The 12,342-nt window shown below is 45.3% G+C and overlaps 1 protein-coding gene across 1 annotated transcript; it reads left to right on the forward strand.

Moving 5' to 3' along the window:
• The first annotated feature begins 71 nt into the window (after positions 1 to 71).
• F3 (coagulation factor III, tissue factor) lies at positions 72 to 11,094 on the forward strand. The gene is made up of 6 exons (XM_049616774.1): positions 72 to 285; positions 1,400 to 1,511; positions 5,727 to 5,917; positions 7,826 to 8,004; positions 8,558 to 8,705; positions 10,082 to 11,094. Exons 1-6 carry the CDS (start codon positions 186 to 188, stop codon positions 10,216 to 10,218), a joined length of 867 nt encoding a protein of 288 aa, XP_049472731.1. The 5' UTR covers positions 72 to 185; the 3' UTR covers positions 10,219 to 11,094.
• The last annotated feature ends 1,248 nt before the right edge of the window (positions 11,095 to 12,342 follow it).

Here is a 12,342-nt window from a genome sequence, read left to right on the forward strand (position 1 = left end):
GGGGGCCTGCGGAGGCGCCGGCGTCCGCGCGACTCTTTAAAGCGCGCGAGGCCAGAGCTCCCCCAGACTCGGGGTTCTCCGGGATCGTTTCCGTTGCCGCCAGTGCCCAAAGGGGCCTCCAGCCCAGCCTCCCCAGTCTTCGCGGCGCAACGGAATCCTCCCGACCTCACCGCCAGCTCGTGGACATGGAGACCCTCCCCGGACCCCGGACTCCCTGCCTCGAGGACACCGTCGCTCGGATGCTCCTGCTTGGCTTGGTCCTCCTGCAGGTGACCGGAGCCTCCGGTGAGTGGCGGCCGCCCCCGAAGCCCAGGAGCGCGAGGCTCGGAGGAATGGGCTCGCCCGCCTGAAGCGGCAGCTCTCACCCGTGTCAGCGAAGCCGGCCCCCGGGGCGCGCAGGCGGGAGTTGGAGGGTAGGAGGCGGCTGCCGCTTCTGCTGGAGAGGCTTGCTCGGTGTCCGGCCGCTGGGATTGCACACGTGGAGTGTGGCTCCCGCTCTAAGTTTAGCCAGTCTGTTCCAGTGGTCCGCGACCTTGAAGGTGGTGGACGTGGACCCGCACCTGCACTGGTCAGCGTCGTGCAGGGTTTGGATAGATACCATCCTTCACTGCGCGTCCACGTTCCCTGATGGAGCGGGAGAGGCACTTGTGGTTCCTCGATCACCTTTTAGATTCAATTAGAGGCAATCCTGTGGCAAAAAGTCGCTTGGATTGGCGTAGACACCACATGGTGCATGACCCTTATGCTTATTCGGTGTGGGGGGGCAGGGCAGAGACTGTGACCTGCTGCGTATTGGCAAAGCAGACCTTAATAATAAAGCGTCCTAACTGAATATTATCCGATGGTGTGACGGGCCACACTTCCGCCTGGCTCTCTGAAAGTTTCAGTATAGAGACATGCTAGATACAAATGAGAAAAGTCAAGATTTGACTTTCTTATGGTATGCGGCCCTAACCTCTCTCACACATGTGGGATCTGCTCTCTTCCATAGCTTACCCCAAACCCATCCTACATGGCCCTTCCTGGTGAGTGGAACCTCTGGAGTCCTGTACTTCCCTGGGCTGGCCTGGGACCTCCCAGGAGGCTGATAGCTCCTAGGCTGTGTGCTAGGTCAGGTTATCACAGGGCTTCCTCCATAAATCATTTCAAACAAGGATTTTCTTAGATTACAAGGTCAATCTTGCCAGGAGAAAATTAAGAGAATTTAAGAAAATTAAGAAAAACTTGAATGTTTTTTTGTCTTGATAATTCAGTAGTGAATGGAAGCTTTCGTGGTTGCAAAAAAAAATTAATATGAAGTTTATAGTGATGTGGGAGGGATGGGAAGATGTTTTATAGCATCAACATGAAATCATGTACTGAGTTCACGTAATAATAGCTATTTCTCTGTTGTTTAAAGGCATTACAGATGTAGTGGCAGCATATAATTTAACTTGGAAATCAACTAATTTCAAGACAATTTTGGAGTGGGAACCCAAACCCATCAATCATGTCTACACTGTTCAGATAAGGTAAGCTACGTACAAAAAAAAAAAAAGAAAGAAAGAAAATTAAGGTTTTTGATGTTTTCACTTTCCTGTGCTGAATACAAACGTCTTTAAAGCTGATTAATGGATGAGAGTATTTAACAGATGACAAAGAGGGCATTGGTGGTAATTTGCTGGCCAGTGGCATAGTCTATGAAGCCTGCAACATTTCCTCAGCTTAAACTGATAGAATGTTTTACTCGGTTTTGGACAGGATGGGAAGATTCTCAAATGGAGTGTAAGCCGTAGGTAGGTGAACTCTCTTGAGCAGACTATGGCAGCATGGGTAGGTGTGGGTCACAATTGAAGATAACTAACATCCTCTCAGCACACCCGTCTTTTTCCTCGCTAACTGTCTAGACTGTGAGCCAGATCTAACATGTTCAGGAGGAAGCGGGGAGGAGTACAAATGTGTACATTGCCCTTAAGCAGTATTTGATTCATTAATCTTTAGACACTGGTTCAAAATTCAGTTGTATCCACGATCTCGGAGGTCAAATCTGTGACTCACTAAGCCCGGGGGAAATCCTCCTCTGTCTGCACTCATCCATCCTGCTCTGATTGGCAGCTCTTTCCAAGAGCTGGTGATTTGCACGTTCAGTCTGAATGTCGGACATGTGCCATCTCTGTTCCTTGATGGTTTTCACCATATTCTTGGTGAGTTTGGGGTTTCTGAAATGTTCAGGAGGCTTGCTAGAGATCTTATTAAATAGAGGAGAGCTGCTGTGGAAGTTATTTTAACACTAACTGAATAAAGGCACAATAGTATCACTGGCTAAGAATTAAAGATGTTTTGCTGTTGTGTTTGAACACAGCTCCTAAATACGCAGTGGGTCTTTTAGGTGGATGTTCTTGTTTTTCAAAATGAACTTCGTGACGACTGTTTGCTAGACAAGGAGGAGAATATGTGTGTGTGTGTGTGTGTGTGTGTGTGTGTGTGTGTGTGTGGTGTGTGTGTGTGTGTGTGTGTGTGTGTGTGTGTGTGTGTGTTCGTTCATGTATAGAGATACGGGGGTTTCATAACCCCAGGGAATAATTATAATTGTGGTCACACTTGTCAATTCAGATTCCACTAATTGAGAATTAGTAATTAATTCCTCTGATAGAGAGCTGAAGCTTACTTTAGTAAAACACCTTCCTTCTGGATTGAGAAAATAAGATTTTAGGAAGAATGCTTACTCCTAAATATACTCAGTCTTATGTTTGGTGAACATGTGGAAACATTTATGATTTACTTGATTTTTATTTTTTATTCTTTTTTAATAAATCACTTCCCCGTCACAATTGTAAATAATCTCCCAAGATTATTCTTTTTATTTTTAATTTTATAGAGAGAGCACACAAGCAGGAGAGAAGAGTGGGGTGGGGGGTGGTTTGCAGAGGGAGAGGGAGAGTGAGAGTGAGAGAGAATCCACTGCTGAGCATGGAGCCCAATACGGGCTCGGTTCCATGACCCTGGGATCACAACCTGAGCCAATATTGAGAGTCAGACCCTCAACCGATAGAGCCACCCTACCTGATTTTTAAACCTAAGCCTTAGTTAACCCTAAGTTCTTAGACTTTGCAAGGCTGCTAATATTTAAATGAACACGTCCCCCATGAAGAGCGATGTGCGCACATCCTAGCTGAGCTGAAGCTTGGCGGTGCCTGAGGGTAGGGGTGGGGAGTTCCTGCCAAGAGAGGGATCTCCCTGTACTCTTGGCCCTGCACCCCAAGGCCTGTGAACAGTCCCCAATCCTGCTCCTGGGAGACACATACTCTCCTGCAGCCTCCCCATGAATAAATAGGATTCCTGGGTGAAAAGGACCACAGCAATCCTATTATAGAAGAGGACACTGTTGCCATGGGCAAGTGAGCGGTTTATTCGTGACTGCCTGCCCTGATAACGGGTGCCCACCCAGGTCTGGAACCAAGGTCTCCCCAGGACCCCATACCACCACCTACTTGGGTGGGTCTGCCACAGTCTGATGTGAGGCCCCAAGGCTGGGAGGAGGAAGGAAGGTCATTCCCACTGCATCTCCTCTGTGGGCTTTCTTCCTTCCCGGTTCTCTGTCCCTAGAGAAAGCATTTTAACCTACTGTCCCTCTTCACCCACTCCCCGCCCCCCCGCCACCTCGCTGCCGGCCTGTCCCCAGCCATGGGTGCCACTGCTGTGCCTGGAGATCCAGCTGCACTTTTCCTCTTTGGAAACACTTTCTAGAGGTAGCTGGGAAGTGCTGTTGGCTCAAGCCTTAGCACCCAACCACCACCTGTGATGTTGATTCCACAGAAATGTTCTGAATTCTAACACTAAACTTCCACACCTTCTAGAAAACAACCTGCTCCTAAATTGGTGAATCTGGATTCTGCTGGAATTTTTTAGTAATTCAGATGGGACATTTATGATTTCCAAATCAGGAGGGTGTACAATACCTAGAGGAACCTTGAAGTCTTTTAAATATTAATGCTGGCAATAGCATTTAGAGGAATGTAGTACAGAACCGCCCCTTCATTACCTGTTCACATTACTTTACGACGTTCAGTGATCCAGGCGCTTGTGCTAAATTTCACCATAGAGTACTGTGATTTCTACGAGTGAGCTGGGGGAGCCCAATACCTGTCTCTCGGATGGAACGTAGTCACAGAGCCCAGGAGTCTTTCCCCTGATAATCTGAACCGTGTGTGTGCCACAGTGATGGAGAAGAATCGTCATGCTCTGATTCACTGTGTAAAAGAGAAGTGATATAACTATTAAAAAAGCATTTTTGTCATTCTGGAATTGAGACAGACTCTCTACTTTTTCACAGAAAGAGAAATCTAGAAAACCAAAATATTTCTGTGTCGATCTCAGTTTGTGAATTTTAGGGCAGAGTGTGTTTGCCCACATCCTCTTAGCCTGGATATTTAGTTCAGATTTTTTTAAAAAATATGTACTTACGGCTCTCGTGTGTGGACTGAGACAGTCGAATCCTATGGCAGCTCCATTTTCCCCCTGATCCAACTCGTACGTGCAAACTGCCTAACACTCAGCAAGGCCCGGCTATGTGTGATCCTTCAAGTTAGCCCTGCTGCTTAATGGGGAGTGGGACCAAGTTCACAGTAAGTGCTTTAATGGAGGTATCATTGCTGGGAACAAGGAAGAGAGGTCAATTCTGAGAAAGGAGATCTGGAGATTCCTGGAGAAAGTGGGACTGGAGCATGGTCTTAAATGGTGGGCAGGGCTCTCTGGAGGTCCATGATGCCAAAGGAGAGAACAGTGTGGCTGTCAATATACGTGGGTCAGAAGTGTGTGGATCCAGGAGCAGGGGCATTCATCTACAAATTGTTTTGGTCCTTTAGAATAATTTCGTGTTTAGCAGTTCTTTAAACTATTTCCCCTTCAATGGCGTCTTACAAAAGAAAGGTCTGTCCCAGTCTCTTAGTCTCTCAGACTCTCCGATCCTGCCTTTATTGTTATGTTGTAAACTTTGTTGGGCTGTATTCATATCTTGTAAAGTGAGGGAGGCATGTCGTAAAATGAGATGGACAGACTCAGCCCGCACCTCATCAGCTAGGTGACCTTGTACAAGTCACTTAGTGGTCCTGAGCATGTGTCCTTATATGTAAAAAAGATCCAATCCCTTCCTGAAAGGATTCTATCAAATGAGGTAGCCTGTGTAAAGGGCCCTGTACAGTACCTGGCATACAGTAGATTCAATGATAAATAACCATACCAGCAATGGTCAGTCAAATGTAAGATATAGAATAGATTATTATGTAGATTCTATTATTACTACAGTGGCTATGTTCCACACAGACTATAGAATGTGATAAAGATACATGTGTTATACAATGATATAATAAGTAGACTAGAACAAATAATTGGGTCTTGATGGGATGTTGCTCTCTCTCCTGTGTGACTCTAACAAATTGTCTACATTTTAAAAAAGACATTTAACGAATGGTTAAGAGCACAGACTCGGCAGGCAAAGTGCTGTGTGGCCCAAAGTCCTGCTGTATGAGCTGGTCACCCAGTCTCACTTTGCCTCAGTTGCCTTATCTGTGAAAACAGTAATTACAGAGCCATCCCCAGTTTGCTGTGAGGACTCAGATATGTCCAAAGGACTCGGCGTAGCAAATGCCTACTCAGACTGCTTGTGAGTGGTGTTGGAACCCGGCACCACACCAGAAAGCTGTCTGTCTCAGCTGCAGATCCTCATACGCTCCTCCTCCTTCCTTCAGCCCCAGATTAGGCAACTGGAAAAGCAAATGCTTCTACACCACAGACACGGAGTGTGACCTCACCGACGAGATCGTGAACAATGTGAATCAGACGTACCTGGCCCGGGTCTTTTCCTACCCAGCTGATGCCACCGATTACGCTGGGGAGCCTCAGTTTACAAACTCCCCAGAGTTCACACCTTACTTAGAGAGTAAGTGCTCAATGTGTAATACCCTTTCATTCGTGGTCTGAATGTTTTTGTGAGCTTGTGACTTGCAGGGGCTATTCCATAAAGAATACTCATCCGTTGAGTCACTGGAATCTACTCCTGAAATCGTTATAGCACTATATGCTAATTAACTTGGATGTAAATTAAAAAATAAGAATAAATTTAAAAGAAAAGAATATTCATCCTTAAACATGTTCTCTTTCTCAGAAATTGGTAAGTGCCACAGCGCTGTTGGCTCCGTCCAGGCGTGCTAGGAGGTTCACAGAACGTGAACTCTGGAGTTGGTGACAGTGTCATTGAGTAACTTTTGTCTGTCACCAGGCCCTCCCAGCAACTGCCTGGATGGAGGGGCTGGGGAGTAGGAAATCCATCAAAGCTGGAGATTCAGCGTCTAGGAGGACATTTACATTATACATTACAGATGCAACTAAATCTCCTGAATTTTCTCTTCCATTATCAGACCAGAAGTCCCCGTTTCGGGTTTTCACAAACAGTCACAAATCCAGGGGATAGGTCCGGTGTCCCTCTGAGTCCACAATCAGGCTCGCTGACCTTTTTAAATAACCTGACTGTGCTCCGCGTCACGTGATGCCCTGCTGGGCCGGCTCCCAGCCTGCCTCCTTCGTGCTGGTTTTGAAAATGCTTTCCTCCCCAGCCTTTGTCCCAGTAAGCTGACCTGAGCATCTAAAAACGGAATGCAGAGGATTCCTGCCAAGTAGGAGATTTCAACTTTTTTTTTTTTTGGTCAGAACTAGGTATTTTAAATAAACAGATGCAGCACATCGTGCTGGGTGAAATCAGCTGCTCTTTTAAGAAGAATTAGAACGAAAGGTTAGAATGGAAGCGTGTCATGTTTTTTATCTGGTGCTTTTGTGTGTAGCCCTGTGGCTGCCCAGTGAGAACGCTCTCTCCCGGCAGGGAGGGGGGAGGGGGGAGGGACCTTCAACCACCTGGTCCCTCAGGTATCTACTTGGAGGGTGGAAATAGGGGGCGGCCTGACCCCCGAGCGAATCTGTGTGCCTTTCCTGAGCCCCTGTTGGCCAGAGCCTGCCTTCAAACTCCTCTGTGGCCTTTGCTCCCGTGTCTCTCTGGGCCCTCAGCTGGAGCATGGCCACCACAGCCACAGCCACCTCAGTGACAGTGCAGGCTCAGTGACACTCATTCCCCTTTTTATAATTCTTGAGTTTCTTCTAAGCCACTTCAAATCCTTCCTTGACGTGAGAAAGTATTTTATATATTAATTTTGCATGTGCTCACACACACACACATATAACTGCATATAATTCGTGTGAAATTACTGGGATTATTCTACTGTCCTTCAGCCTAAGCATAGGAGATGACCAGTTAACACTGGTTCCTTGAGGTACCAAGGACATTTCCTGGGCTTTCCACAGCCCCTAATTTACTCTATCTCAAATATGGAACCGTATACAACTGTATTGTTTAATACAACAGCCACTAGCCACATATGGCCACTGAGCACCCACAGCTAAATGCTGTAAGTATAAAATACACACTGGATTTTGAAAAATATCTCCAAAATTTTTTCTATTGATTACATGCCAAATGATAATATTTTAGCTATTTTGGATTAAATGAAATGTATTATTAAAGTTTAATTTCAGCTGTTCCTTTTTACATTTTCTAATGCGACTACAAGAAAATTTTAAATCACATCTGTGGCTGTTATATTTGCACTGGATAGCACTGCCGTAGGATGTCCCGCTCTGGAGCCACTGAGCGAACTCCTGCAAGGAGCGTATTCTATGCGGCTGTTTTACAATGGGGGGTGGGGGGAGTACTGGCTTGTTATTAATTGTGATAACTAAATGCGATTCTACTTGGTATAGAATTCTTTGGTTCCAATGAAGCTCATTTTCTATGTTTTAGCAAAGCTCGGACAGCCCATGATTCAGAGTTACAAACAAGTTGGGACAAAACTGAATGTGACCGTACAAGATGCACATACCTTAGTCAGGATGAACGGCACATTCCTAAGCCTCCGGGATGTTTTTGGGAAAGACTTAAGTTACATACTTTATTATTGGAAAGCTTCAAGTACGGGAAAGGTGAGGATTCTTTCATTTGGTTTTAGGACTTGTTTTAAATTGTGGATCCTTGACTTTACAGCCCGCTTCTTCCCTCAATTCAAAGATGCCAGAATGGGGTGGTTGAGAGAGCAGTGTGGTGGAGGAGCAGGGGTGCCTGCTGTCCCGGCTCTGTGACTCTGGGCGTGGCCCCTCGGATACACAGGCTGCTCAGCCAAGGGCTGGACCAGGTCTTCTCTGAGGCTCCTGCTGGCTCTCCCATTTCTTCCTCTCTTGAGGATCCCAGAGACAAAGTCTGTTTTCCATTCACAACTAATGCTTCATTCCTTTTTCCCTTTATTGCAAATATCTTCTAAAGGAGCTAAATTGGGTTGGATGGGCTTAAGTTGGGTATTTTGGGTCTAGGAAGAAGCATCCTTTGCAGTTATCAGGGGGAACTGACCAGCCAAGTCACTTCTAATCCATTATATGTCTGGTGTGCCCCTGCAGGCTTTTGCTTCCACAGTTGACTTAGTGAAGGGGAAAGAATTCACTCTGAGCCCAGATAAATTAAGAACTCTTGATCTTTTAACAGAAAACAGCCAAGACAAACACTAATGAGTTTTTGATTGATGTGGATAAAGGAGAAAGCTACTGTTTCAATGTTCAAGCAGTGATTCCATCACGGAAAGTAAACCAAAAGAGTCCAGAAAGTCTCATCGAGTGTACTAGCCAAGAGAAAGGTATGTCCAGAGGTGAATGGCTCTGTCCGTTATTCTTCTGGGAGGCATGGAGACCTTCCAGAGTTCGAGTGCACCCTTAGAACCAGGAAGTATTTTTGTTCAGGGAGAAACAGCCATGTTTTTGGTTGTTGTTGCTGTTTGTTTGTTTGGGTCATGTTGTTTGGGGGAGACTCTTACAATTGTAGGCATTTGAAAATGTTTCTGCGTTGTTCCCTTGTTTTAGCTAGTGTTTTCTTGAGCACCTACTGTGTGCCAAGCTCACTGCTGAGCAATGGACACACTGTACATGTTTAGCATTTAGCATCAAATCACAGATTTCTCTGGGTATTTTTTTCATACTTAAATTCTGATTCTGCGGGTTATGGGGGAGTTTCTGGGCCAGCTGCAGCTGCACCCAATAGACATCTGTGAGCACTTGCTATGGGCTGTTGTCACAGAAGACAGAAAGTTTAACCCATGAAGGGAGGGGATTGCCTCTAGCAAATATACCTACGTGAGTGTGTGTGCCTACATGGGGCCCAGACCCCTTGTGAGGACTAGTTCCTAATTGGCAGTGCTGAGAGGGGTTCAGACTCGTCCATGAAGCTGACAGCCTGAGTCTCCCTCCAGGCTTTGTAGGGATAGTACTCTGAGGACATTCTGGGATCAAAAGAGTCACAGGATGGCTCCTTGCTAAGATGAGATTTGAAAATTTAAAAGCACTTTTAAACAACTTTTTCCTGTTGATTAACCATGATGGAAGAAAAGGGCTGGCCTTCGCTCTGGTCCTGTACCCCTCTGGGCCATCATTACCCACAGTCCTCACAGCCATCTCCCTCAAGCCAGCTGGAGTTCTGCTGCCTCTCTGTCTTCATGCACACCCAGATCGCTGCTTCCCTGCCTCTGCTCCATCTACTGAAATGTGTCTTTGAGAACCGTCTCACATGCCTCCTCCACCAGGAAGCCCTTCCTGTTGCCCCAACCAATGATCATCTCTATTGACCTGAACCCTGCCAGCACTCTGCATCTTGCTCTTTGCACTGATCATTTATCTTCTACTATGATAATTGTTGCCACCAAACCCAGCATTATTTTTAGCCACTTGTTTCCAAAAGCTGTTCTTGCTCCCATTTATGTGTACCATCTCCTGGCTGTGAACATTATCCAGTTTATTAAGTAGCCCATTGAATGATTTCGCCACTGTCAATTGCCCTAAAACATCTAGGGTTTGACCAGTTCTTTCCTAATCAAAATATGTTGTGGTGGAAAGGGTGGAAGAAAGAAATTTCAAATTACGCAAAAGCAGGCTGGTGTAATTTAGAGTTACACCCTCCGTTCTGCCCGCTGATAAATGGGGTTCAAGCTCTCAAAGTTGACTGGGACCTTTTGTTTTCCAGAAATGTTCCTCGTCATTGGAATGGTGGTGCTTGCAGTCATCATCCTGACCATCATCCTGGGGGTGTCCCTGTACAAGTGCAGGAAGGTGCGCAGGGGGCGAGGCGGGAAGGAGGGCTCCCCACTCAATGCTGCATAAAGAACACACCCTTGGAGCTGCCGACCACGGCACAGTTCATGTTGCACTGCGACCAAGAACTTTGAAGAGAATAGAATATATGGAAACACAAATGAGTATTTTGGAGCACGGAGACTCTCGGGCTCAACAATAGCTCTTTATCTGACCTGTTCTCACAGTTAGCATTCTGGTTTCGACAGCAGCATTAGACGCTGTGGAATGTAACGAACGGTACAACCCATTCCAAGTTTTTAAAATTTCTGTTTAACACTATGACATCCTTTGCACATATCATGTTCTAGAATGTATATTCTACACCCAAGATGAAACCAGGTTGTCTCATCAAAAACGAATGAACAAATGCCTTAAAACAAAAACAAAAACAAAAAACTCCTGGGTAGACTTTTGGAAGGCTTTTGAGAAGCTGACTTCAAATCACACAGGAGAGTAAAATGGAAATTGGGTGGACTTGTCTAACCTGTGTCTCTGCTTTTGTGATATATGGTGTTTAGGGTCTTCTGCTGCTTCTTTTCTGAGTTCTCTTGGAGGTTCAAAACAATTGGCAAACGTTTATGTGAATGTGTGAAATGCAGAAGACTTCTGTTTGGGGCACATTCCTAAAGCACCTTAGGGGTAGCACTTTAACTGACTTCCGTGCTGTTGATTAAGCACTTGACAATTAACTATATTTTTATAAGACTACTATACAAACCACATAGAGTTTATGATTTAAGGTACTTCGAGCTTTTATGGCCAATATTGTGTATATTTATATATTTTTAAGAGGTTTTACACATGGGGATTATCTATTTATAGAAGTAATATTGTTCTGTTTGTATATATTGAGATAATTTATTTAATATACTTTTATATAAATAAAGGTGACTGAGAATTGTGGCTATCGTCTTGATTATATCTTCCACGTATTGTTTACGATTTGGCCATTGTACGAGTTGGCACTGCTGTGGTAACAAATGACCCCCAAATTCTCAGTGGCTCACAACAGCATTACCTTGAATTCTCGCGTACATTAGTTTGGTGGCTGCAAGTTGACCACAGCTCTTCTTAATTAGGTTCTCATTCTAGAACCCACACCGAAGGTGAAGGCTCTGTTTGGGTCAGGGCAGAGGGAAAAGCAAAAAACAGGAGGAAGAGTAGTCACATCTTCAAGCTTTAAGCCACCTCTTAAAACTTTCTCTCTCTCTCCCTCTGCTCCCTCCCTACTTGTGCATGTGCTTTCTCTCTCTCTCAATAAAATTAAATTAAATTAAAATCAAAAAGAAATTGTTAAAAAAAGAAAAACACAAAACTTCTGCTCCCGTGCAACTGCCCCAGGCAAGATACCTGACCACGCCTGACAATACTCTGCCTGCAAGGAGGCACCCCCCGTCGCATGGCAATGGCAGGGACACATGGCATTACAGGGAAGACAGAAAATGATACAACTGACTGCAGATTTAGAAGATGTGATTTCTTCCCATGGGCATCAGTTTGAGTTGGAGATGAAAGTTGGAGAGGAGAAAGGAAAAATTCTTTGGATTATTGTCTTCAAAGAAAATTGGACAAAAGGACAATGTAAGATAGAGAAGTGGAGTGTCTAGAGTTCATTAAAAGCAAACTAAATTGAGGGACACCTGGGTGGCTCAGTCGTTTGAGCATCATGACCTTTGGTTTAGGTCATGATCCCACAGTTCTGAGTTCAAGCCCTGCATCGGACTCTCTGCTATCGGCTTGGAACCTGCTTTGGATCCTGTGTCTCCCTCTCTCTCTCTGCCCCTCCCCCACTTGTACTCCCTCTCTCTTTCTTTCTCTCCCAAAAATAAACAAACATTTAAAAATAAGAAAAACTAAATGGAGAGCCCTTTGTGAGTGGGACTGGGTCTGGCTCACATTTACTTCCCCTTTATGGTGGCGGGGCCAGCAGGCTCTTAGTCATGGCTCAGTCCAACTGACTGCATTAGCTCCCTCTAGAGAAGAGAAATGGAAATATTCAAATACAAATAAAACGCAGCAGAAGTCTTGATCTCACGAATGTGTTGGAAGAGGATTCTAACTCTAAATGGAAGTGACTTTCCCAGCACGTAGCTGGGCCTCAACCGTGTTTGCTTCCCACTGTGAAAGTCTGGGCCGGTGCAGTCAATGTAG

This window comes from Panthera uncia (assembly GCF_023721935.1).
Source record: "Panthera uncia isolate 11264 chromosome C1 unlocalized genomic scaffold, Puncia_PCG_1.0 HiC_scaffold_4, whole genome shotgun sequence".
NCBI classification, from domain to species: Eukaryota; Metazoa; Chordata; class Mammalia; order Carnivora; family Felidae; genus Panthera; species Panthera uncia.

Bases quoted from the DNA above. Each gene is read 5' to 3' on its own strand.
- F3 (XM_049616774.1), top strand. From the start codon at position 186: ATGGAGACCCTCCCCGGACCCCGGACTCCCTGCCTCGAGGACACCGTC. The intron at 286-1,399 runs GTGAGTGGCGGC...TGTTGTTTAAAG, and splicing joins GCAGGTGACCGGAGCCTCCG to GCATTACAGATGTAGTGGCA. The intron at 8,706-10,081 runs GTATGTCCAGAG...TTTGTTTTCCAG, and splicing joins GTGTACTAGCCAAGAGAAAG to AAATGTTCCTCGTCATTGGA.